Genomic DNA, 24753 nt, shown 5'->3' on the forward strand with positions numbered 1-24753 from the left:
AGGAGGAGCAGGAGGAGGAGGAGGAGGAGGAGGAGGAGCAGGAGGAGGAGGAGCAGGAGGCAACCTGCTAAATTACCTCTAAAGACACTAACCTTCAGCAATTTCATAACCAGTTTTCTGATGAGCCAATTAATATGGTATCAGCTACCAAATCAAGAAGCCCAGTTCAGCAACTATGATTGAGATTGGAGGAGGAGGAGGAGCAGGAGGAGGAGGAGCAGGAGGCAACCTGCTAAATTACCTCTAAAGACACTAACCTTCAGCAATTTCATAACCAGTTTTCTGATGAGCCAATTAATATGGTATCAGCTACCAAATCAAGAAGCCCAGTTCAGCAACTATGATTGAGATTCTGGCCTTGATAAGATTTCATTTTCCCATTTCCAGGGTGAATGACTAAGCATACCTTTTCCCCAGGGCTGTTCTGAAATTTGGATCAAATGAAACGATGACTGTGTATGTGTTCTGCCTACTAGGAAATGCTCTACAATTGTTGGTGTGGTTGTGTCTCTTGTGTTATAAGCATTTATGCACTGGGATGTTACCTGGGCAATGAACCTCTTAAACAAAAGGAAGAACAAATGGGGAAAAATAAAAAAAAAGTATGAGCTGATGAAAATGGAGGACTTCTAAGTGTTGATCAAATCACGTCACACAGATTGCCACCTCACAACCCACAACACTGGACTCTCTGGGACAATTATTTGTCCATCACAAAAGGAAAAATGATAGTTGTGGAGCTAGAGAAAATGGACAAAATGTGCCTTATACCCCTTCAAATTCTCATTGACTGGTTGCTGTGATTCTAGGCAAAAGCAGAAGCCGATCAACTAGAGATGGCCAGGCAACCCCTCTCCAGAGGTACCTTCCATTTTAGAAAAGGTGTGATCCAATCCGAAGGCAGATGTTTCCTCCAGGAGAAGTGCCTTCCAAACATCCTCATCATGTGCTGATTCACTTACCATCATCCTTCCTATGCTGAATCCAACTTGGGAAACAGAACACTCCTTCCAGCCTAGTCTCCCTGATGAAAAAGTTTTCCCCAAACTTTTCCACCCTTTTGAATATGGCCAATGCTCTTAATTGATGAGAGGTTTCCTCTGAGACCACTCACTCTTAGAGTTTGGCCTTCCTCAACTCGGCCTGACACATGAGCCAAAGCAGAGGCAGCCAAAGAGAAAAAATATCCTCGGATCAGAGCCCACTCTGTGCCCTTCTGAGCTGCAGAAAAAGACTGAGATAAAAGCCAAAAGCAGGGGTCAGGCTGCCCAGGACATGTTTTTTTATGCCTGACCTCCTGATGGGCTCACCAGATAAAACTCCTTGCAACCAGCGGGCGCAAGAGTTCTGTTTTATGGTTTACATCTGGGCTTGGTCGGCCATCAGGTCTGGGTGCCACTGTTTGAGAACTGGGATTGTTTCCTGCAATTGATCTCTGCTGGAGATAAAATTTCCCTCCTGAGGCTGCAGCCCTGGATAACGTTAGAAGATCTGGGATAACGCAAACTTCAGAGGCAATCAGCAAATATAATAAAAACCTCTTCACAACCAGAACCTGGCTTTTCACAGGCTTTCCATGGCTTTGGTAAGAATGTCTTTTTCTTTGCTACACTTCGCACCATGAAAATGTGAATTGTTTTTCTTATTGGAGTAAATCATAACGATTCTTTTAATGCCAAAAAGATGGTAGAAGACAGATAGATACGTTAGAACGATATAGAAAGCTTGATAAATTAGTTATGAAGAAATGTATGAATAATTATCAAGCTTTTGAATTGCCCCATCTTTGCTAAATCAGGTTTCACTGCCAGATTTCTACCCACCTGCTTTTCTCTCTCTTCTGCTTCTTCCAGAGATTTTTTTAATGTCTTCATTTCACTGGTTACCACTTCTAGCATGTTCCTGGCCCTCGCTTTACTCTCCTTAGCCCCATGCTCTGTAGTCTCCAATTCTGATTTGACAGACAGTAGCTTTCTCTCAGCTTTCTCCTTCATCTTTTCTAGTTTGTCTCTGGATTTATTTAGGTCTTCAATGGCTTTGGTCTGTTCCAAAGTTTTAATCTAAGCAGTCAAAGAGAATGCTGATAATTTCTTCTGCACTTATTTAGGAAAGTTGTATAAACAAGACAAATTAGAAGTCAGTGGGGACTTCCTGGTGGCACAGTGGTTGGGAGTCCGCCTGCCAACGCAGGGGACACGGGTTAGATCCCTGCTCTGGGAAGATCCCACATGTCGCGGAGCAACTGGGCTCGTGTGCCACAACTACTGAGCCTGCGCTCTAGAGGCCCCGAGCCACAGCTACTGAAGCCATGCACCTAGAGCCCATGCTCCACAAGAGAGGCCACCGCAGTGAGAGGCCCGCCCGCGCACTGCAGCAAAGAGTGGCTCCCGCTCGCCGCAACTAGAGAAAGCCCGCGTGCAGCAACGAAGACCCAACACAGCCAAAAATAATAAAATAAATAATAATTTTTTTAAGTCAATGAAATTCATTTAACAACTCTTTTCATGAATAAAGAATGGAATCCAACCCAGTTATACAGACTCTGCTAAGCATGTAGACTGGACGAACATGTCTTAAAGCAGTTATAATTTATGAGCAAATATTAGAGTATCATTATGTGGAAGATTGATGAGATGAAATGGTAGATAGCATGATTCAGGGGTTAAATATTAAAACAAAGTCTGTGATACTCACACATAGACTCTACCGAGCTCCATAGGTAAAGCAACTTGCACTTTTTACCCCTGCCAAGGGGTCACCCCTGGTATAAAAACATTAGAAAGAGCAAAATGTCTCCTCTTTTGGTGATTTTTACCACAAGGAAGCCCCACTTAAAATCTCCTTGGCAAGTCATCAGCGCTGTGAGGGAAATTAGCATTTTTTCCGAAAAAATGTCTTCTGACTTTACCAACGAGTATATGGGAACTGGGAGGTGGCCACAGCATTCACTGCAGGCAGGAGGGAAGGGTGGTACCTCTCTCTCAGAAGCTACCCCAGGATCTTAAAGCCAAAACAGAGCATCCTCAAGTATGAGGCACATTTTCTTTATTACTTTAGTATTTAAAATTATACCAGATCTGCCGACAAAAAGAATTGGAGTCAAAGGAATGAAGCTCTGATACATACTATATAGCATGGATGAACTGTGAAGACATCACTATAAGTGAAATAAGCCAGACACAAAAAGACAAATTTTGTATAATTCCACTTCTGTGAGTTACCTGACATAGGCTAATTCATAGAGCTAGAATGTGGAACAGAAGTTACCAGGAGCTGAGGGAATGGGGAGCTCTTGTTTAATGGGCACAGAGTTTCAGTTTAAGATGATGACAAAGTTCTGGAAATGGATAGTGGTGATGGTTGCACAACAGTGTGAATGTACTTAATGTCACAGTTGTACATGTAAAAATGGTTAAAAATGGTAAAATTTTATGTTCTGTATATTTTACCACAATTTTTTTAAAAAAAGAATTTGAGGTAGTTTTGCATAATTAGGCACAAAACTTTTTAACTGACCATTCAGAATAAATATGAATGAGCTGCCACTTACCCAGTGGATGACTATAACCAAAAAGATAGGCAGTAACAAGTGTTGGTGAAGAAGTTGGGAAATTGGAAGCCCCCTATACTGCTGGTGAGAATGCAAAAGGGTGTGACTGCTGTGAGTAACAGTTGGCCAGTTTTCAAATTGTAAACATAGAGTTGACTTATGACCCAGCAATTCCACTCCAAGGTGCATATATCCAAGAGAACTAAAAACTTAACATCCCAGAGGGAGGAACACTCCCAAACTCATTCTACGAGGCCACCATCACCTTGATACCAAAACCAGACAAGGATGTCACAAAGAAAGAAAACTACAGGCCAATATCACTGATGAACATAGATGCAAAAATCCTCAACAAAATACTAGCAAACAGAATCCAACAGCACATTAAAAGGATCATACACCATGATCAAGTGGGGTTTATTCCAGGAATGCAAGGATTCTTCAATATACGCAAATCTATCAATGTGATTAACCATATTAACAAATTGAAGGAGAAAAACCATATGATCATCTCAATAGATGCAGAGAAAGCTTTTGACAAAATTCAACACCCATTTATGATAAAAACCCTGCAGAAAGTAGGTGTAGAGGGAACTTTCCTCAATATAATAAAGGCCGTATATGACAAGCCCACAGCCAACATCATCCTCAATGGCGAAAAACTGAAAGCATTTCCACTAAGGTCAGGAACAAGACAAGGTTGCCCACTCTCACCACTCTTATTCAACATAGTTTTGGAAGTTTTAGCCACAGCAATCAGAGAAGAAAAGGAAATAAAAGGAATCCAAATCGGAAAAGAAGAAGTAAAGCTGTCACTGTTTGCAGATGACATGATACTATACATAGAGAATCCTAAAGATGCTACCAGAAAACTACTAGAGCTAATCAATGAATTTGGTAAAGTAGCAGGATACAAAATTAATGCACAGAAATCTCTGGCATTCCTATATACTAACGATGAAAAATCTGAAAGTGAAATCAAGAAAACACTCCCATTTACCATTGCAACAAAAAGAATAAAATATCTAGGAATAAACCTACCTAAGGAGACAAAAGACCTGTATGCAGAAAATTATAAGACACTGATGAAAGAAATTAAAGATGATACAAACAGATGGAGAGATATACCATGTTCTTGGATTGGAAGAATCAACATTGTGAAAATGACTCTACTCCCCAAAGCAATCTATAGATTCAATGCAATCCCTATCAAACTACCACTGGCATTTTTCACAGAACTAGAACAAAAAATTTCACAATTTGTATGGAAACACAAAAGACCCCGAATAGCCAAAGCAATCTTGAGAACAAAAAATGGAGCTGGAGGAATCAGGCTGCCTGACTTCAGACTATACTACAAAGCTACAGTAATCAAGACAGTATGGTACTGGCACAAAAACAGAAAGATAGATCAATGGAATAGGATAGAAAGCCCAGAGATAAACCCATGCACATATGGTCACCTTATCTTTGATAAAGGTGGCAGGAATATACAGTGGAGAAAGGACAGCCCCTTCAATAAGTGGTGCTGGGAAAACTGGACAGGTACATGTAAAAGTATGAGATTAGATCACTCCCTAACACCATACACAAAAATAAGCTCAAAATGGATTAAAGACCTAAATGTAAGGCCAGAAACTATCAAACTCTTAGAGGAAAACATAGGCAGAACACTCTATGACATAAATCACAGCAAGATCCTTCTTGACCCATCTCCTAGAGTAATGGAGATAAAAACAAAAATAAACAAATGGGACCTAATGAAACTTCAAAGCTTTTGCACAGCAAAGGAAACCATAAACAAGACCAAAAGACAGCCCTCAGAATGGGAGAAAATATTTGCAAATGAATCAACTGACAAAGGATTAATCTCTAAAATTTACAGGCAGCTCATGCAGCTCAATAACAAAAAAATAAACAACCCAATCCAAAAATGGGCAGAAGACCTAAATAGACATTTCTCCAAAGAAGATATACAGACTGCCAACAAACACATGAAAGAATGCTCAACATCAAGAGAGAGAGAGAGAGAGAGAGAGAGAGAGAGAGAAGGAGTACAAATATGGCAAAATATTGATAATAATTTGTGAACCAAGGTGAAGGGTATGCATCTCCTAGATACTAATTTTGCAATTCTTCTATAGTTGGACATTTTTAGAACTAAAAGTTGGGGGAAATAAAGGAACAGTATAATCTGGCATTTAAAGGCATTGGTCTTTGTGGCTGTCTGGAGGGGTGGGATAGGGAGGGTGGGAGGGAGGGAGACAAAGAGGGAAGAGATATGGGAACATATATATATGTATAACTGACTCACTCTGTTATAAAGCAGAAACTAACACACCATTGTAAAGCAATTATACCCCAATAAAGATGTTAAAAAAAAAAAAAAAAAAACTTAACATCCACACAAAACCTTCATAAGAATGTTCGTAGCAGCACTATTCATAATCACCAAAAAGTGAAAACAGCCTAAATATCCATCAGTGGACGAACAGGTTAAAAAGTTGCACTATATCCATGCAGTAGAGTATGACTCAGCAATAAAAAGGAACGTAGTACTGGTAGCACTATTCATAATCACCAAAAAGTGAAAACAGCCTAAATATCCATCAGTGGACGAACAGGTTAAAAAGTTGCACTATATCCATGCAGTAGAGTATGACTCAGCAATAAAAAGGAACGTAGTACTGGTCCATGTTACAACGTGGATGAACCTTGAAAACACTGTGTTAGGGGAAGTAACTCAGTAACCAAAGACCACTTATTATATGATTCCATTTATATGAGAGATCCAGAAAAGGCCAGGGGTTGGTGGGAGTAGAAAATGGGGAGTAACTGTTCCCCATTTCTTTTTCAGGTAATGAAAATGTTCTGAAATTAGATAGCAGCGATGTTTATAAAACTCTGTGAATATACTAAAAACTACTGAATTGTACACTTTTAAAAGGGTAAGTTTTATGATATGTGAATTATATCTTGGTAAAGCTGTTATTGGAAAGTACACTCACAAAGAAGCCTTTAAATGCATCAAAAGAAATTACTTTGAAATAAAGAAGTACACGTGGGATGGACAAAGCGCCAATACCAGCAAAGCTCTGAATTTAGTTCTGAGCCTCCTAACAGTTCAGACAAGGCCTACAGGCATATTCTCAAAGAAAAAGCATAAATTTGTGTTTTAATTTTGTTGAAAATCATTTAAAGGTTACATCTGAAAGTAATAAAAAGATACCAAATAATGAGCGTTTGCTGATTTCTCCCTTCCCCTTTCATTTTATCCCTTCTTTCCTAAGAAGGAAAGACACTTTCTTGCTGCATCTACTCCCATCCTGTTGTTCCCAGGGCAAATCTGAGTAATGGGGAGAGTGTTGGGGAACAAGAAAGCCTGAGAGACTAAATTGATCTACCTGATAAAAAGCTGAGAGAGGAGTGGGAAGAAAGAGTCTCTGTTAACTAGGCTGCAGGAAGTGTTTCTGGAAGAAACTTGGGATGATGGAAGAGGCACTTGTGAGGAGATATAGGTGTCATGCAGCAAGGAAACAAGAGACAGAGAAAACAATGGAAAAGACGCTTTAAAATATTGCTACTCTTGATGAATGAAATCCTCCTTTGTTTTTCTTTTTTCCTTTTTTTTTTTTTTTTTGAGTAACAATAATAAAGCAACATTAGCATTTAGTTTCTGGACTGCTGGTTATTTATTGATGAAGGATTCTGAGATTGTTGCAATTTACCCAGACTACATTTGGAGGCTACTGTCAGAGATTAAAATCTTGACAGAGTCTCGGGGTTAGAGCTCATCTTCATGGAGACCGAGTTCCAGAATTATGGCGTAAGGAGCACAAGCTGACCTGACCTAAACTCTGAAGGGTCCTCCAACACTTCTGGAAAGTCAGAGGAATGGTAGAAGCTATTCTAAGATTGGAATTATGACATGATATGGAGGAAAGGTGCCTGCTTGCGATATGGATGTCCAGATGGAAAATCAGATTTATATGGTCTGGGTAATGTCACTAAACTGAGAAAGCTTGAGTCAAATACCTAAACTGGAAACTTGTTTTTATCTACTATCACACACACAGATTCTTAAGAAATTAAATTCCTTTCCAGGCAGAGAGGAAGTCAATGGCAGACACTCTTGGACAAGTTCAAAACTTCTGAACTGGCTCCATGCAGGAGAGAGGAAATCTCTTGGGAAACTGACAGCTGCTTGCAATCCAGAAGGTGTAAGAACAACTGCTGTAGCTGGGGAAATATGCAGGAAATAAAATGCCAGCAACAGCTGGGGGAAGGGATTCTGAGTCAGCTTTTTAGTCAATGAACCAGCACCAGTAGGGCAAGCACTTGAAAAAAGGAAATGGTGCCCACGAAGTGCAGGTCTACAGGGGCCGACATTGGAGATCATTCATGGATTCCAAGTTATCAAAACCCATATTTGAACGTGGACTGTATATTAGTACGAGTATATTAGAATATTATCTCAATGTAGATTCCTGAGTGTAACGACTGCACTGTGGTCACACAGAAGAATTCTCTTGTTCTTAAGATACACCTGGTAAGTATTTAGGGATGAAGTGTCATGATGTCTGCAACTTACTCTCAAATGGTTCCTCTCTCTGTCTCTCTGTATCTCTCTGTATCTCTGTCTGTCTCTCTCTGTCTCTCTCATTAGGCAAAATATAACAATAAGTAAAATGTTAACAATCTACATGAAAAGTAAAAGAATGTCTGTTATGCTATTCTTGCAACTATTCTATAGATTTGAAATTTTTCAAAATAAAAAATTGAGAAGGGAGCTTTCCCATGAGTGATCGATACATGTATAATGCATCCTATCAGTAAAGAATTCTGAATATATATGTACATTTATTTACAAATTATATGAACAAGTGCTCTAAATAATATATTGTGTAGATTTTCAAATATTTTACAAATAGGGGACATTAGATGAGAGAAATCAATATCAATTTTAAAACAAGGTTATCTCCCTTTAAAACATAAAGATTCCCTTCACATGCCAACTATCTCAGCGCTGCAGAGAAAACACGGGGCAAAGCAAGAAGTTTCTGGGATTGCTATGTTGCATTATAAACCTTACATTAACAGAAGAGGAGATACATTCAGCCTTTCTACTCAGATTGCAAAAACATTTACAGTGGGCCATCTACCAAAGGAGATGGAACACAGCTTGGAGAGTTAGAAGCACATAAATCAAGTCCTAATGAGAAAAATTTATAGCCAAGAATTTCTCAAAAATATGAGACTTTATCACAGTCCTGAGGGCTGCCTGAATTCTTGTTGTCAAGGAGAAAGTAATGGACTCCAAGCCAAGCCACCAGGACCGAACTGGGAGCCAGCGGTAGGAAGTAGGCCTCAGCCTCCTAAGTCAAATCCAGCAAATGACACTGCTGGGAGGTTGGGAGGTCAGGGGGTGGGGAAAGGGGGCCAAGGCAAATGGGTTTCTTAATCCAACTATGGGAGCTTATCAGATCCAGCCCAGAGTTCAGTGAGAGACTATGCCCACAATTTTTTCCCAGTGGGACAGAGATGGTCATAAACAAGACTGATGTGCCACCCAGACCCCAGCAAGGATGGACCAGCTTCCGAGTCTGCTTCACTTCCAGTGAATACCATATCTGGCATCTGCCTCCTTGAGGGAAAGCATGTCAAATCTGGTGAACAATTCTCTCGTGTTATAAGGGCCAAAGACCCTGAAAGAGAAGGTGATTCAACGTAAAATCGGACCTGTTGAATCTGCCAGAGGATCTGAATTCTCCACCTGGAGGGTTTTTAGGAGATCGCACTGAAAATAGGACCCTGCGGGAGCCAGGCACTGCAAGAGGGCTCTCTGAAGGGGGTGGGACAGCAGAGGGGGAGGGTCGCCCAATGATGCTGTGCCCCTCCTCAAAGAACCACAGAGATTTCACTAGGAGGGAACCATAGCAGAAATCAAAGGAAGATGCTCCACTCTGCAAGCTGAGCACACCCCAAACCCCTCCGCAGCACCAAGGAGGTACTTTCTCACAGGTTCTGCTTGATGTACACATTCAAAGTGGGGCGAGTTCAGGGCAATTCAAGGTCAATGGATCTACATAATCAGAGCTGAGTTCAAGATGGTAGGTTTGGGGAAAATAATATAAAGAAAGGCCACACTGGCTAGACTGGAGAAAGTTCTGGAGTGTGGGAGGAGCATGGGAAGCAGCTACTTTATGTGGGAGATTATCAAGAAAGTGAGAAAGCAGAAGAGAGCTTTGCTGGTGGCTGAAGAATGTTACCCTCTTTGGGTGTTTCCTTGAGAGACTACAAGGAAGATAATAATGGCTTTCCACTAGTTTTTAGGTATGTCTGACTACCAGTCTTTGGCCACAGCTCCCTACTAAGATTGAGCCACATGGTACAGGCTGAAAGCTCACCACCAAATATCTATTCTTCCTTTTTTTATTACTTCCCAGAATAAAGACCCATTTCTTAGGCTGACTTCATCTAAGTGAGCCCCAGGGACTAAGTTCCAGCCAACGAAGACTAAGAAGTGTTGTATTGTTCCTGGAAAGTGGCATACAGGATGTCCTTCCCCCTTTCCTTCAGCCTAGTGCCTGGAATGAGGCCAGAGCCCCAGCAGCTAGCTTGCACAAAGAGGTGGCATTGAGGAGGAAAGTTATTGCTGGATGGTGAAGCAGAAAGAGAGAACAAGCCAGGATCAGCGATGAACAGGAAGCTATCCTACTAAACGTGGAATGACTACGTCCATGCTTCTTTGCAGTGAGAAAGACGTACACATCTTTCCTGACCAAGCCACTGTTATTGTGTGTTTCAATCTACTCAGCTGAAACTATTCATAACCCAGATCCATAGAAACAGAAAGTAGATTACTGGTTTATGGAGTTTAGGGAAAGGATGAATATGGAGGGTTTTTGGTTTTGTTTTTGTTTTTGGAGGTGAGGGGATGATGGACATGTTCCAGAATTAGGGAATGGTGCTAGCTGCACAACCTTGTCGATATACTAAAAACTACTGAATTTTGTACTTTAAAAGAGTGAATTTTGGGAGTTCCCTGGTGGCCTCATGGTTAGGATTCCGGGCTTTCACTGCCATGGCCTGGGTTCAATCCCTGGTTGTGGAACTGACATCCTGCAAGCCATGCGGCGCAGCCAAAAAAAAAAGTGAATTTTATAGCATGTGAATTATATCTCAGTTTTTAAAACGAAACACATAGAAATGTGTCCAAATTATTACTTTGTATCAACCCTCTCTAAATGGTGAAATTAATGCCTAATTTAGTAAGAGTGCCCCCCCACCCCACAAAAGACATGTCCACCCAGAACCTCGGAATGTAGTCTTATTTGCAATTTGCAGGTGTAATTCAGATAAGAAGCTTGGGGCTTCCCTGGTGGTGCAGTGGTTAAGAATCTTCCTGCCAATGCAGGCGACATGGGTTCGAGTCCTGGTCCAGGAAGATCCCATGTGCCGCGGAGCAACTAAGCCCGTGAGCCACAACTACTGAGCCTGCCCTCTAGGGCCGGCGAGCCACAGCTACTGGGCCCGCAAGCCACAACTACTGAAGCCCGTGTGCCTAGAGCCCGTGCTCCACAACAAGAGAAGCCACCGCAGTGAGAAGCCCGCGCACCACAGCCAAGAATAGCCCCCGCTCGCCGCAACTAGAGAAAGCCCGCGCACAGCAACGAAGACCCAACGCAGCCAAAAATTAATTAATTAATTAATTAAATTTTTTTTAAAAAGATAAGAAGCTCAAGGTGAGATCATCCTGGATTAGGGTGGGCCCCAGATCCAATAATGAGTATTCATACAAGATACAGAAAAGGAGAGACATACAGAAGGAAAGGTGACATCAAAATGGAGACAGAGATCAGAATTATGCAGCAGTATGCCAAGGATTGTAGGCAGCAACCGGAAGCCAGGAGAAAGGCATGGAATGGTTCCCCTCAGATGCTCCAAAAAGAACCAAGCCTAGCAACACCTTGATTTCAGACTTCTGGACTCCAGAATTGTGAGAGAATAAATTTCTGTTGTATTAAGCCACTCTATTCGTGGTACTTGGTTACAGCAGCCCTAGGAAACTAACACAAGAAGGCCATTTTTGCTAACGTCAGAAATACTGCTTTATGGATGGTAAAATTAACACAGGGACAAGCATAGGTGATGTACAAAGATGGAGAATTGATACCATCAGTCTGTCTTGAATACTAATATGTCTCAAATAAAACAATAAAAAGCTGTTTTGTAGTTGAAATCTTATAAATTCATGAAGTTAGCATTTACCATATTAGTAAGTTATAGAGATCTCTATTCCCTACTGGCAGGCAGACTTTGCACTCTACTTAAATGTGTAAGGGCTGAGTGATTGCTGAGTCAGTCAAATCCAGTCTCTTCTATACCTTACCTGTAGAAATATGCGCATCTCTTTATGCAAAATAAAACAACAAATTAAACACACAAGCCAACTTTATTTACTTTCCTGTCTCTCCTTCCCTTTTCATCCAAGTATTCCAGAAGACTAGGCCGCCATCTTTCTTTCTACTTCTCTGGCATTTCTCAGCCTACTGAAACTTGGCTTTTTGTCAGAGCCTTCACTCACTACCACCATGATCTGCTAGTATACACGCTCAAGCCTTAGATGTCCCAAAGCCAAGTGTAGCAAATAGTCATTCAGTCTTCATCTCACTGCTGCCCTTGATGCTGTTGATCACAGCCTTATTCTGGAGTCCCTTTGCTCTCCTCATATCTCTATTTCTTTTTAGTCTCTTTCCTGACAATTTCACTCATCTTCTTGAAATTCCCCAGCGGCTCCCCAGGACCCAGATGAAAAGTCCAAGCATCCTAGCGTGACACACGTGACTCATTTTCATTCTCTTCTCCAATCTGTCTATATTTCAGTTATTCCCATTCTACCTCCACAATGTTTACCTGTCCACATGTCACCTATATGATCCATTTTCTTCTTTAACTTAACCACCTTTTTAACTTAAAGGAATTTAATTATTTTAAAGGGAATTTTATATGATTTCAACAGAATGTGCCACAAATGGGAGATAACAATAAAACAAACACTGTATTAACAATAAAACAAAACGGTATTAGTAGGTACTATTGCTGGTACTCAGCACTGAGCATAAGGCTTATTCTTTGTTTAAAATGTAGACCAGCAAGTGTTCTAGGACATAATAACCTCTAAGATTTTCTCCTTCATGGTGAAAGAATTGAAAGAAAAACTAAAGGGAACCCGTTTTTTTACTTTAGGATTGAACATCATATAATACCCCATTCTGTATCTCCTAGAAGCATTCCGTATACAGAATGCTTCTGCTCTCTTCCTGCTTCCGCTCTCTTCCTGTTTCCGCTTTCTTCCTGCTTCCGTTCTCTGCTACACGAAGTGCGGGCTCCTCTCACCCCAGCACCACTTCTAGTTCACAGGGTTGTCTTGGCCCAGGCCTCCTATGGCTACTCTCACTACACTTAGCCGGGATCATGGCTTAGCACATCTGCCTGGGAACCTCTGATGGCGAGTCACTGTGTCCCTCACTTGAGAGGGCCACCGCCACCTGCTCCCACAGTGTGCTCTCCCGAGTGCATCTTTAGCTACCTTCCGTATCCCCCAAGAGCGCAAATGGAACTTCAGGTTCCGGGGTATGGGTGTGATCTAGGCCCCTGCGCCTGCACCTCCTGCAGCCCCTGCCAGCCAGGGAGGGAGCAACTGCGTGCTGACATCAGGGATTCTCGCTGACCCACCGGACACACCCAAAGGTCAGTCTCAATGTATGAGAGGGGTGTCCAGGATACATACTTCTGATATTTTCTCCCCACCCAGGCCCCCTATCAGATACTTTCCCTAGCCTCCCCCTTCCTTTACATTCAAGTATGTCCACTCCCCTGGGTGGAGTCTGCCCTCCCCTTCTCTAGGGAAATAAGCCTTTACCTAGTGGCCTCCTCCTGATGCCAAAAGGGCTTCAGGGGGAAAAAAGCTAATGACTCAGAAGGGAGAATAGAGTGGGAAATATGCCCTAAAATATTGTCCTGCTACACAGACTCAAGTGCTGGCTTCACTCCAGATTCCTTTTCCCAACTGGTCTGTGTCCAGATTCAGAAACATTCCAAAAGTCCATTTCGGAGCCCGTGTCTGCAAAGAGCGAGGACATCATTGTTGCCCGCTTTCACGACACGGGTATCTGCCAGGGGTGGCACGCGTACATGAAGTTACGTATTATTGCCAGTGGCACACATACGTGATATTTAAATATTTTTATTAAATCCCAAGTTCTAATTTCGTTCTTCTCTGTATTCATTAGAAGCCGAACACCTCGAATCCAGGAATCATATCACCCCAACCTGTCTGCCCTCTTCACCATTTGGTGTGACACATCGCACAGCACAACCCACACCTGTCTTCTCAGTGAACACTTCTGTTCATTTTCTCATTTTCTCTAAGCAAATTCCTATGTGAAAAATCCCTACATGATCCCTACCATTATAGTCACCCACACTTTGAAGAAATCTTTTTATTTTCTGTACATCACATCACCCCTTTTAGACTGACTTTTCACCCAGCAACTATGGCTTCACTTCAAATATTGAAGAGACACGAAATTGATCGACTATGCTGATCTGTGGAATGTTTGCATTTTTCTCACAACTCTAGAAAATCAGAGGAAATTTTCAGCTTTTTTTTCCTGGTGTGTCCCTTTTAAGGCTCTCACGCTTTTGCATAAACTTTTATGGAAACACACACAGACAGCGACAAGGAAATGCAGCTGAGCACTTGCCTTAAGCTCATTGGTGTCAGCCAGTTTGGCTCTGAGCTCAGTGTTCAATTCTCCACACACACTCAGCTCCTTCTGCAGCCTCTCCACCTTCTTCTGCAACTTCCTGATGGTGACATTGCCCTCGTCCCTCTCCACAGCCGATGCCGAATGCACCTGCTTCACCTCCTCCAGCTGGGCTATTTTTTTGCCGGAGGAGGTTCACGTGCAGCTCTTTGCCCTCAAGTCTTTCTTTCTGAGTCTTTAGCTGGTTTAATACAAACAGGGATTTTTTTTTTTTTAATAATCATTGAATAGTCAGTAAATATAAATGAATTACTCAGATAATGTTGATCTTTATCTACACTTCAATAAGACTAATTTGTAAACCATCAGATTTTCCTGATTGCATTTTTCTATCCCTATTTTTCCAAGAATTAATTTGGTAGCTGCAAAGTATGAGACAAAAGAACCACAGAAAACGCACAAAGGAGTAGGCTTTCAGTGTCTGATTCCCTCCAACATTATGTGCATCATAATAAAAATGTAAAATTACTTTTAAAACTACTAAAGTGGGCTTATCAAGAGCAGAACATAATAAGACAGACAAAATCCTCTCCAACACCCCACGGCAACTATACTTCTACTGGTCTTTTTTGAAAGAAGACAAAGTGTAAATTAGTACCGAAAACCCAGTGTGACTAGTTTCAATCACTTAGAACCAGGTTGAGTGGCACCAAACATGGGAGTTGATATATTTTTAAAGTAAGCTATATGAAGGAGATTTTGAGGAACGCTTTATTTATATACTGAAAATCTTAGAAATAGAAGGGACTTCAAGAAGGCATTGCTTCATTAGTGTCTTTACTATACCCCAGACCTTATACCATCCACAAACCAGGCTGAAGAGGGTCTGCAAATAGCACTTAGCATCGACGGTCAAACTTGATGAAAGCAATTGCAATGGTTTTTAGAAAAAGATTATGGACTCTGTGAGGAGAAAAAAAATCCTCCTGGGCTTCATATGTCCCAAGTAGTGAGTAGAATATTAAGTACAGGAACCTCTTTCATCTCTTACAAACACTGGGAATTGGAATCGTGTAGAATTATAGAATGTTAGAGCTAAAGACCATCCCATTTTCCCTAATTATATATTCTGCACTAGTAAAGTGTTTGAAGGTGTGAAGGGCTTACTGAAATGAGGGCTTAAATATCTTGGCTAACAGTGACAGCAATGTCCATGCCCACATCCTTTTTTAACAAGGCGCTTTTAGTGTTTCTCTAACTAAACTCCCTTTCCTGAGCCTCTTCATGCCAAATTTCACTCTACTGCAAATTGACCGTGGTAGGTTCTGTACACTAGTCATTTTAATAATTATATAATACTTAAGAAGTAATACTATTGGATACTGAGGGAAAATCAATTATCTGAGAACTTCAGAAAGAACTGTAGCTCAGTTTTATGTCTCTGATGATACTAGGGGTTGTCTGCTTTCTTTTATAAAATATTCCTTAAGATACAGTAAATGGAGAAGAGGTCAAATATAAATAGAGCATCTTCTATGAACCAAGAGTACAAAAATGCTACTTATTAACCACCTCATGAGGTAGGTATCATCCCTACCTTAAATACGAGGAAACACAGACAGAGAAGTATATAATTTGCCCAACGTCACACAGCTTGGTTGAACCAAACTGAGAACCCAGATGTGACTCATTAAGCAGCCTATACACGATAATTCTACCACAGAATTTTCTCCTAAGAACTATTCTAAGGACACATCGGTGTTTTCCTCTTTCTTTCCCCAATGCCAATAATTACATAATAATTACGTTTTTATGTTTCATCCATTCATTTATGTAGTCTAAACTGTTTCTAAGTCTTCCTTTGAGTGAGTGGAAAGTGAACTCCTCCTCTCTACTTTCTAGTGCAAGAGAGCTTATATAAAGGTGAGACTGCTAGATGTTGCCCAGCTCTCCTACTCTCCTATAGTCACAGAAACAGTGACTTTTTCAGCTAGACAAATGGCTACCCAGAGTAAAGGCTACAGTTCCCAGCCTCCCTTGCAGCTAGGTTTAGCCATCAGAACACATTCTAGCTGTGGGATATAAACACAAGTTCACATAGAAAACTCTGGGAGCCTCCTTTAAAAGACAGCTCATGCATGTTCTTTTGCATCTCTCTTCTTCATCCCTTTCTTTTTTAACCTTCTGCCCGGAACACAGATATAATGGTTCTAGGCACCACTGTGAACCATGACAATAAGGACCCCCCTAGGGATGGGCAATTACTGAGCTGAAAGGAGCCTGGGTCCTTGGAAACTTTACAGAGTAGAGCTGCCAACTCACTCTAAGCTGCTTACCTCCAGAAATGGATGTGAGGGAAAAAAATACCAAAAAACCCCACTTCTACTTGTTTAAGCTATTCACAGTCAAACATAACCTTAGATGATACACTTACTTTCCCTTCAGACTTGAAATAGACACTCAGCTTCTAAGTACATATTTGTATAATAGCCACACTGGCAAATATGGTGGAAATAAATTATTTTTCAAGATTTAAGTTTCTCAGAATTTCCCTCTCTCAACACCAGCAATATCCCCTACCTTTCACTGTAAACTGCAGGCAACCGTCTTGTTTTCAATGACTGCGCTGCTCTCGAGGCGGACCAGCTGCTGTGTGCGAGCTAAAACTACATCCAGACGCACGTCAAAGCCAAGTTCAGCAACCGTCTGGTCCAACTTCATCTTCTCTGAAAGCTGATCCAGAAATTTAAGATACTAAACCCAAGAACAAAAAATGAAAATGGGACACAAAAGTAGAGTTAACAGGTGATCTCACAGAATCCTTGTCTTCCTCCCAAGCTTACAGGTAGTTCTCATTAAACCCAGTACAGAGCCCAGCCCCTGACTCCAGTGCTTGGTGATGAATTCTCGAACCAACTTGCCCGCTCCATGTTCTGTTCCTTGGCCAAATTCTCTTGACTCTCCTGGTCAGTGGCCTTGATGTTCAGTCTAACATTATACACTCTTCTTAACCCTGCCACCTGACAAATGTGGCATGCTCCTGACTGCATCTGCATCTCTCTGCTTTGGGTACATGCTGCTGCTACCATGACCCTCCCAGCTCCTGGGATCTACTGGCTAATCCAGCCCCTGCAATCCACTCATCCACATACCTTCCATGGAAATTTTGTCCACCTAAGTGGGTCCTGGCCTCCAAGGTGGAAATTGACCAATTAGCTGGTTGCCATTTTACACTTCTTGGTTTCTACAAATCACGCTGAAACCAGAGCTCTCCATACAAACAAACTTGGGCAACATTTTTGTTTTTGTAAGTTAAAATTCTTTAGAAAATGTCTTTAGGGCTTCCCTGGTGGTGCAGTGGTTGAGAGTCCGCCTGTCGATGAAGGGGACGCGGGTTCGTGCCCCGGTCCGGGAAGATCCCACATGCCGCGGAGCGGCTGGGCCCGTGAGCCGTGGCCGCTGAGCCTGCGCGTCCGGAGCCTGTGCTCCGCAACGGGACAGGCCGCAACAGTGAGAGGCACGCGTACCGCAAAAAAAAAAAAAAAAAAAAAAAAAATTTTTTTAAAAATTAAAAAAGTTTTTAATTATCAAAGTTAAAGGAACAACATTCTAAAATTGAGCTGTATCAGGGAATTGAGGTGTAACAGGTTAAAGTTACAAAACTACCCTAGGATGCTCCTCCACTTGATTTCTGTGGCTTATCTCATCATGCCAGATATTAATCCTTACTAAGTGCTTGATGGATAAATAAATCCATCAGTGAGCTTTCTATAACATAATTTCATGATCTGGCTTCTATCTTTGAAATTTCCTTCTCACTGCAATAACTCATCCATCTGGCATTTTTAGGCAATTATATGTTTAAATAAGTATAAAGTATCATTTCCTGATGACTAAAGCATGCCAGCTTAAAGCGCAGAACTATCTATATTTCAGTCATCAGAATGAAATTATTTGTAAGTGTATATTTTCCAATTTTGTTGAAAAGCATACGTAAAACTTCATCTCTCCTGTAAGTCACAGCCATTACAGACATTGCTGCTGTATTGTGTGACAGGACCACCACAGGCTGTTTTTGTCTCTGAATCATCAGTTTGTCACTTCTTTTTCTGGCTGTCTTGGGTCTTCGTTGCAGCGTGTGAGCTTCTCATTGCGGTGGCTTCTCTTGTTGCAGAGCATGGGCTCTAGGCATGCAGGCTTCAGTAGTTGTGGCTCGCAGGCTTCAGTAGTTGTGGCTCGGGGGCTCTAGAGCACAGGCTCAGTAGTTGTGGCACACAGGCCTCGTTGCTCTGCAGCATGTGGGATCTTCCCTAACCAGGGCTTGAACCTGTGTCCCCTGCATTGGCAGGCGGATTCTTAACCACCGCGCCACCAGGGAAGCCCCAGTTTGTCACTTCTTAATGTTGGGTCAGCCCCCCTCATGGACTATTTCATTTCTAATCTATGCAGATGAAAGTGAAATAACTGCTACTGTTTGTATTTTAAATAAAATAGAGTTGGTACCTTTCATGCGAAGGTATAAAAGCCTCTCTTTCTATTTCTACATATGACCCATCCACTCAGCATTCAAGGATCTACAGCAGGCCAAAGGGGATTAAGGCAGGACTGAGCCAAGACCCCACAGAGAAAGTGCCTTTTCAAGGACCTTGGTTAAGCCTCAGAAAGTTAAGGTTGCTGACAGGATTCCTGTACATTTTGTTCATTTGAATCACAGTTTAGCATGAATATATTCTATGTCGTATAAACCTCAATTACCTGTATTTAAATTTAATCTCTATACACCTTTGCTTTTCGATCTTACATGCCTACTATTTAAATTTACCTCAATTACCTGTATTTAAATTTAAATCTCTATACACCTTTGCTTTTCAATCTCACATGCCTATTTAAATTTACCTCAATTACCTGTATTTAAATTTAATCTCTATACACCTTTGCTTTTCAATCTTACATGACTACTATTTAAATTTACCTCAATTACCTGTATTTAAATTTAATCTCTATACACCTTTGCTTTTCAATCCTACATGCCTACTAGCCTTACTAGGCAGTAAGGCTACTATTACTATTTTATAAGCAGTTATCTATGAAAGATTCACCATGGGCAGAATCAGTTTACAAAACTTGATTGCATAACTGAAAGCTATTTTGGCATCATAACCTCAATTAAAATTAATGAGTCATCCTAATGAAGGCGGGAAGAGACAACGACCTACCTAAAAGTCTTGCCTTTGATATGCTTCTTCTATTATTTAAATAATATTTACTGATTGTTGCCCTAAGCCCTGAAAAAATCCAGAAGAAATGATTTCCCCGGGCCTCAAGAAGTTCTGAGTTGATTGGAAAAGACGAATTAAGACATGGATACAAAAAGGGTGATTAGTGCCGTGACAGAGCCAGGTACGTGTTGCGTGAAGAACTAAGCCTCTGAGGAAAGGCTTCCAGAGGAAGTGACATTGGAGCTGAGTCTTGAAGGGATAGTTATTTCTAGAAGAAGGTAAGGAGAACATTTTCTCAGAGAGACCAGCAATGTGCAATACGGATTGCCAAGGCAGCCTTCTTTTCTTTGGCCACATTACAAATTTGAATGCGGATGTCTTTGGACTCTGACCACTCCCCGCACACCCTACCAGTGCCCTGCTGGTCTCGGGAGGGTTCTGACTTTGCCACCATTGGCTTGAGATATTGCAGGTGAGAGAGAGCCTGGACTTGGAAACTGGCCAGGTCACAGCCATGTAAAGAAAGAATTAGGACCTGATCCTGTGAACCATACAGAGCCCTTGACCAGTTTTAGGATGGAGGAAGATAAGATTAGACACGCATTTTATTAAGACCACCCTGGGAGCAGTGGGGAGATCAGTTAGAAGGGTTTTTCTGCAGTCTGTGCAAATCATGCTCCGAACCAAAGCACTGCTTCTAAATTAGAGGTGGGGGAGGGGATGTTTGAGATCTATTGAGGAGATAGAATTTGCAGTGCTTAGGAATTGGCTGAAAAGAGGGAAGCATTGCAGATGCCTCTCAGGATTTTGGCTTGGGCGACTGAGGCAGATAACCTCACCATCACTGAGGCAGGAGAGCGACAGATTTGAGGAGAGGGAATCATTTTTGTTTTGAATATGTTTAGTGCAAGGTGTTGGTGGAACATCTAGGTGTAGATGTCCGGCAGTCAAGATATCTTCCAATTTAATGTATTATAATCAGGTGCAGGATTTCCTTTCAAGCTCAAACTTTCAACCAACACACCTTTTTCAGACATCTGTTCAAGAAATTCCCTTCACCCTCCCAAATTCTTCAAATGTATCCCCATCCTTACTCACAAAACCCCTACTTGATCCAAACCCTTATTATCTTCTGATCAAAGCTATCCTAAGAATCTCCCAACGGGCTCCTTCCTTTAGCCTCTAGACTCTCAGAGCCACTCTGCCTTCAGAAAAACCTTTCTTTTAGTCAGAACCCTCCTGTGGCTTTCCATTACCCACAGGATAAAGCCTCGCGTAATCAGCCTGCCCTACCTCAGTTATTCCCGCCACCTTGAGAGCTGCCTCCTGCCTCTGCCTCAGCAAGCATCACGTTCCAGTCTCCCTGTCACCCTCTATTTCTTCATCCTTCCTGCTGTCCCTTCTGCCTCAAATTCCTTCCCCACCGCTCCTGCCTGCCAAGTTCCTACTCATTCTTTCAGGCCCCTCTCACATGTGACCACTTGTGTGAATATGGCTCATTTCCTCACACACAGAAATAGGGAAGAAGTAATTACTCCTTTATCTGAATTCCTGTCGCATTGTATACCTAGCTTGATTGTAGCACTAACTGTACTAATTGTGCCCTGATTTGCCCATCTCATCCATGACACTAGGATTTCTCACAGACACCTCTTAGGCATCTTTGCATATCCAACCCTCAACACAGGCATGATGCATCCTCAACTTTTTTAAGTACAGAGGATGAAAACGAATGAGTGTCCAGAGTACAGATTTTTCAACTGAAGAGTATTTTTCATGCCAAACTCTGCACCTATGCTCTTGAGCCCATTTGTCTCTCTTTTCCTTCCCCTACAGATGCCCGTGACAAGGTACAAACATGTACCTTGCCATGCTGTCCGATAAAACCTTTCTCTGATCCTGTTTTTCACAGCTTTGGCTTCATGCCTCTTCTCTTTGGTCACCAGACTTGGTAGTCATCTAAGTCTCTAGCCCTTCTCTTCCTAGTCACCCCTCCTATTCTCCACTGCTCTACTAAAACTGCTGCTCAGATATCACCAATGGTCTTCCCAGGGTCAAATGTTAAGCTTAGACACCATCTCTTCTCACTCTACTTTCTTTGCCTCCCGCTGGGTTATCGCCACTATTGTTTGTGAGTCTCTCCACACTGCAATCCCAGCTCCACAGTGATGAGATCTTTTTAAAATACTGTGATGTTCAAAAGTCACTTATTACAAGTCATAGTCTACAGAATAAAGAGAACTCAATCTTCTTAACCCAAGCCATTCCAGTCTGCTCGCCTGCCAGAGCCTCACCAAGAATGCCATGTTCCAGCCACATGGCAACGGCTACTCTGCGCTCTCTGAATATACTATGCACTTGCAACTTTCATGCTTTTGTTCAAACTGTTTCCCGTACAGTATCTGCTCTTTCTCTCCACTAAAATCCTACTTATCCTTCAAAGATGAACTCGATTATCTCCTCCACTGTAAAATCCTCCCCTCATCCAGAATTTATCACTCCCTTCACTGGACTCCTAGAGCACTCTGTTGATCAATACATCTATTATAACACTTATAGCCTCATAGTACCGCAAATTATTTGAATGTCTGTCTCCTCTATTGAATCATGAGGTTTTATGGTCAAGAACTGCGTGTTATACCTTACCCCCAAAACCTTCAGAGTCTCATATATAACAGACGTTCAGTAAATACCTGTTGAATTTAATTGAATTAACTTGAATCAAGGAAGCTCCAAAGAATAGGAAGGAACACCAAAACAACATCCACTGTTCCTTGAAATTTACTCAGAACTCAGAACTTAACCAATCTACCAAAGCACTGTAAAATTCAAAATATTTGCAGGTGAAGGGCTTCCCTGGTGGTGCAATGGTTGAGAGTCCGCCTGCCAATGCAGGGGACGCGAGTTCGTGCCCCGGTCCGGGAAGATCCCACATGCCGCGGAGCGGCTGGGCCCGTGAGCCATGGCCGCTGAGCCTGCGCGTCCGGAGCCTGTGCTCCGCAACGGGAGAGGCCACAGCAGTGAGAGGTCCTCGTACCGCAAAAAAAAAAACACCAAAAAAAAAAAAAAATTCTGCAGGTGAAATTTTATACTGCAGCAGATGTTTCCACCCACGGACATGCCCTCAGGTTATTACTTTTTGTTTCTCGAAATTCAAGTTGTCTCGCAAAACTCGCCAGAGACCAGCTCTCCCTCCAGATGTGTCAGCTGACCCTGAAGAGTCTCCAACTTGTTTTCTGCTTTCTGGGCTCTCTGTAGAGCTCTCTGGTGAAACCCAGACTCATTTCCCAACTGTTCAACAAGCTCAGATATTTGGGCTTCAAGCTGGGAGACCATCTGGAAACAAAGAAACAGAACAAGGATAAGCCTTGTTTCAGATGCAACAAAGTGTTAAAATCTACTGCTTAGCAAAAGGGACAAAACTATTTATAACACCAGCTTCCAGATTCTTTGTAACAATTAGCTTAAAAAATATAGGTAATGGATAGCTGTATTTGCCACTGCTTGAAATAAATCTACATTCGTTAGCTAATAAAATATTTTACTGGTATTTTTAAATTTTATATAATTCCTTAAACAGGCTCCTCGAGAAGTATTTCGGGAAAACACTTACTCCTAAAACTACTATTAATTTAGGAGTTTCAAAGCTTAGCTGGAAAAAGAATTCAGACAGAAAGTACTTTGAAAACTCAAAGTTTTCAAAGTACTTTGAGTTTTCCAGAGAAACTCTTTCACCACATATACCAGATTAAGATTATACAATGAGGTAATCTTGATAGGTAACCTTGAGACATTATCAGGAATTCAAGTGCAGAAAGATATTTTTTCAAGCTTTTTTTAGAACTTTCTATTGCATATTGGTTGCTCATGCACTGAAATGCAGTGGTTCTGTGTCTGTGCTGAATAGTTCTGGAGTAATGTCATCGCTTCAGCATTTGAAAGGGCAAAATTCCACTAATATAATGACTCTAAATACGGTCAATAGCAGAGTATAAGAAGGCTAGGAAATCTGATCACCACCTCCTCTTCTAAAGCATAAAATCACTATTTCTCCATTAAAGGACCCAGAACTCTACACAACCCCCTACCTTGCCCAACGCTTCCATCCCTTCCTGGAGTTTCCCTCTCTGTCCTGACCTTCCCTTAAACCAAGAACTTAAATTTACCAAACACCTCAAGTACACTCTGAGATTACTCAAATTGATTCTGCCAAATCCAATTTTCAGAAAATGTTGAATTCAATAAAAACACCAAGTTTGAGGTGATAAATTTGTTTGGCTTTGATGGTTTATTTTGGAAGAAGAAAGGGGAAAAGTCGTAGATATTTACATAATACTCAGTACCATTCTCACAGAAATTAATATATCTTGACGGTCTCAGGCTTACAGTCTCAGGTTAAAAAAAAAAAAATTCCTGTTTGCCTATCTACAAACAACCAAATTTAAAGGCAAGAAGACATTCAAGCTGTCTTCAACTATTTTAAAAAGCGATTATATAGAAGAATAGTAGGGTTTGTTCTGAGTTGCCCTCAGAGGTCAAGTTGAGGACCAAAAGGTATAAATCAAAGAATCTTACTCTAATGTAAAGGATTTCCCCCAGCCCCAATAATTTCAAAGTGATACATACTCACTGTACAAGAAGATTCATTACGGACAAAAACAAAAGTGTAAATAAGCAAAACTAATTCCCATGATCCCACCACCCAGAGGCAACAGCTATTAATATTTTTTAATAATTTATTTGTATGTATTGCTAAAATATAGTTGAGATATTATATATGCAATTTTGCGGGTCTGTTTTTACCTCATATTTTAAGCATCTTCACATGTCAGGCAGTGGAGTTCCCAGTCACTGGAGAAGGCTAGAATTTGGCCAATCATTTGTTAAGAATGTTATGGGGGGCTGAAGTGCTATAATCAGGAAGGCTAAATTACTTAATCTCTGAACTCTCTAATTTTGTCCTTCTAAGGCTCTCAAGGTCCGAGGCCTATAATTCAATTAATTCCATACTCCTTTGGGTGTTTGAAATCAGCTACTTGATGGCAAGCTGCTCAGCATCATATCCAAGGAATTCCATTTCCAAAGGAAATGTATGATTTCATTATAGACTATGAGGCTCTAAGAACCCCCATTTCATATTTCCTACCTTTAGTGCAATAGTAGCACTATTGCATTAAGTACCATATACAAAGTAACCTACAGAACAAGGGCT

At 41.4% G+C, this 24753-nt stretch overlaps 1 protein-coding gene across 1 annotated transcript in view; it reads right to left on the bottom strand.

Annotated features, from left to right (window-relative positions):
* CCDC170 (coiled-coil domain containing 170) overlaps positions 1 to 24753 on the bottom strand; it is a 70085-nt gene that overhangs the window by 3211 nt on the left and 42121 nt on the right. The window contains 6 exon segments of the mRNA XM_007472271.1: positions 1824 to 2060; positions 14320 to 14502; positions 14504 to 14563; positions 16903 to 17076; positions 22678 to 22715; positions 22718 to 22877. Of these exon segments, the coding sequence (XP_007472333.1) occupies positions 1824 to 2060; positions 14320 to 14502; positions 14504 to 14563; positions 16903 to 17076; positions 22678 to 22715; positions 22718 to 22877 (852 nt within the window).

The sequence above is a fragment of the Lipotes vexillifer genome, unplaced genomic scaffold (assembly GCF_000442215.2).
Source record: "Lipotes vexillifer unplaced genomic scaffold, Lipotes_vexillifer_v1.1 scaffold639, whole genome shotgun sequence".
Classification (NCBI taxonomy): domain Eukaryota; kingdom Metazoa; phylum Chordata; class Mammalia; order Artiodactyla; family Lipotidae; genus Lipotes; species Lipotes vexillifer.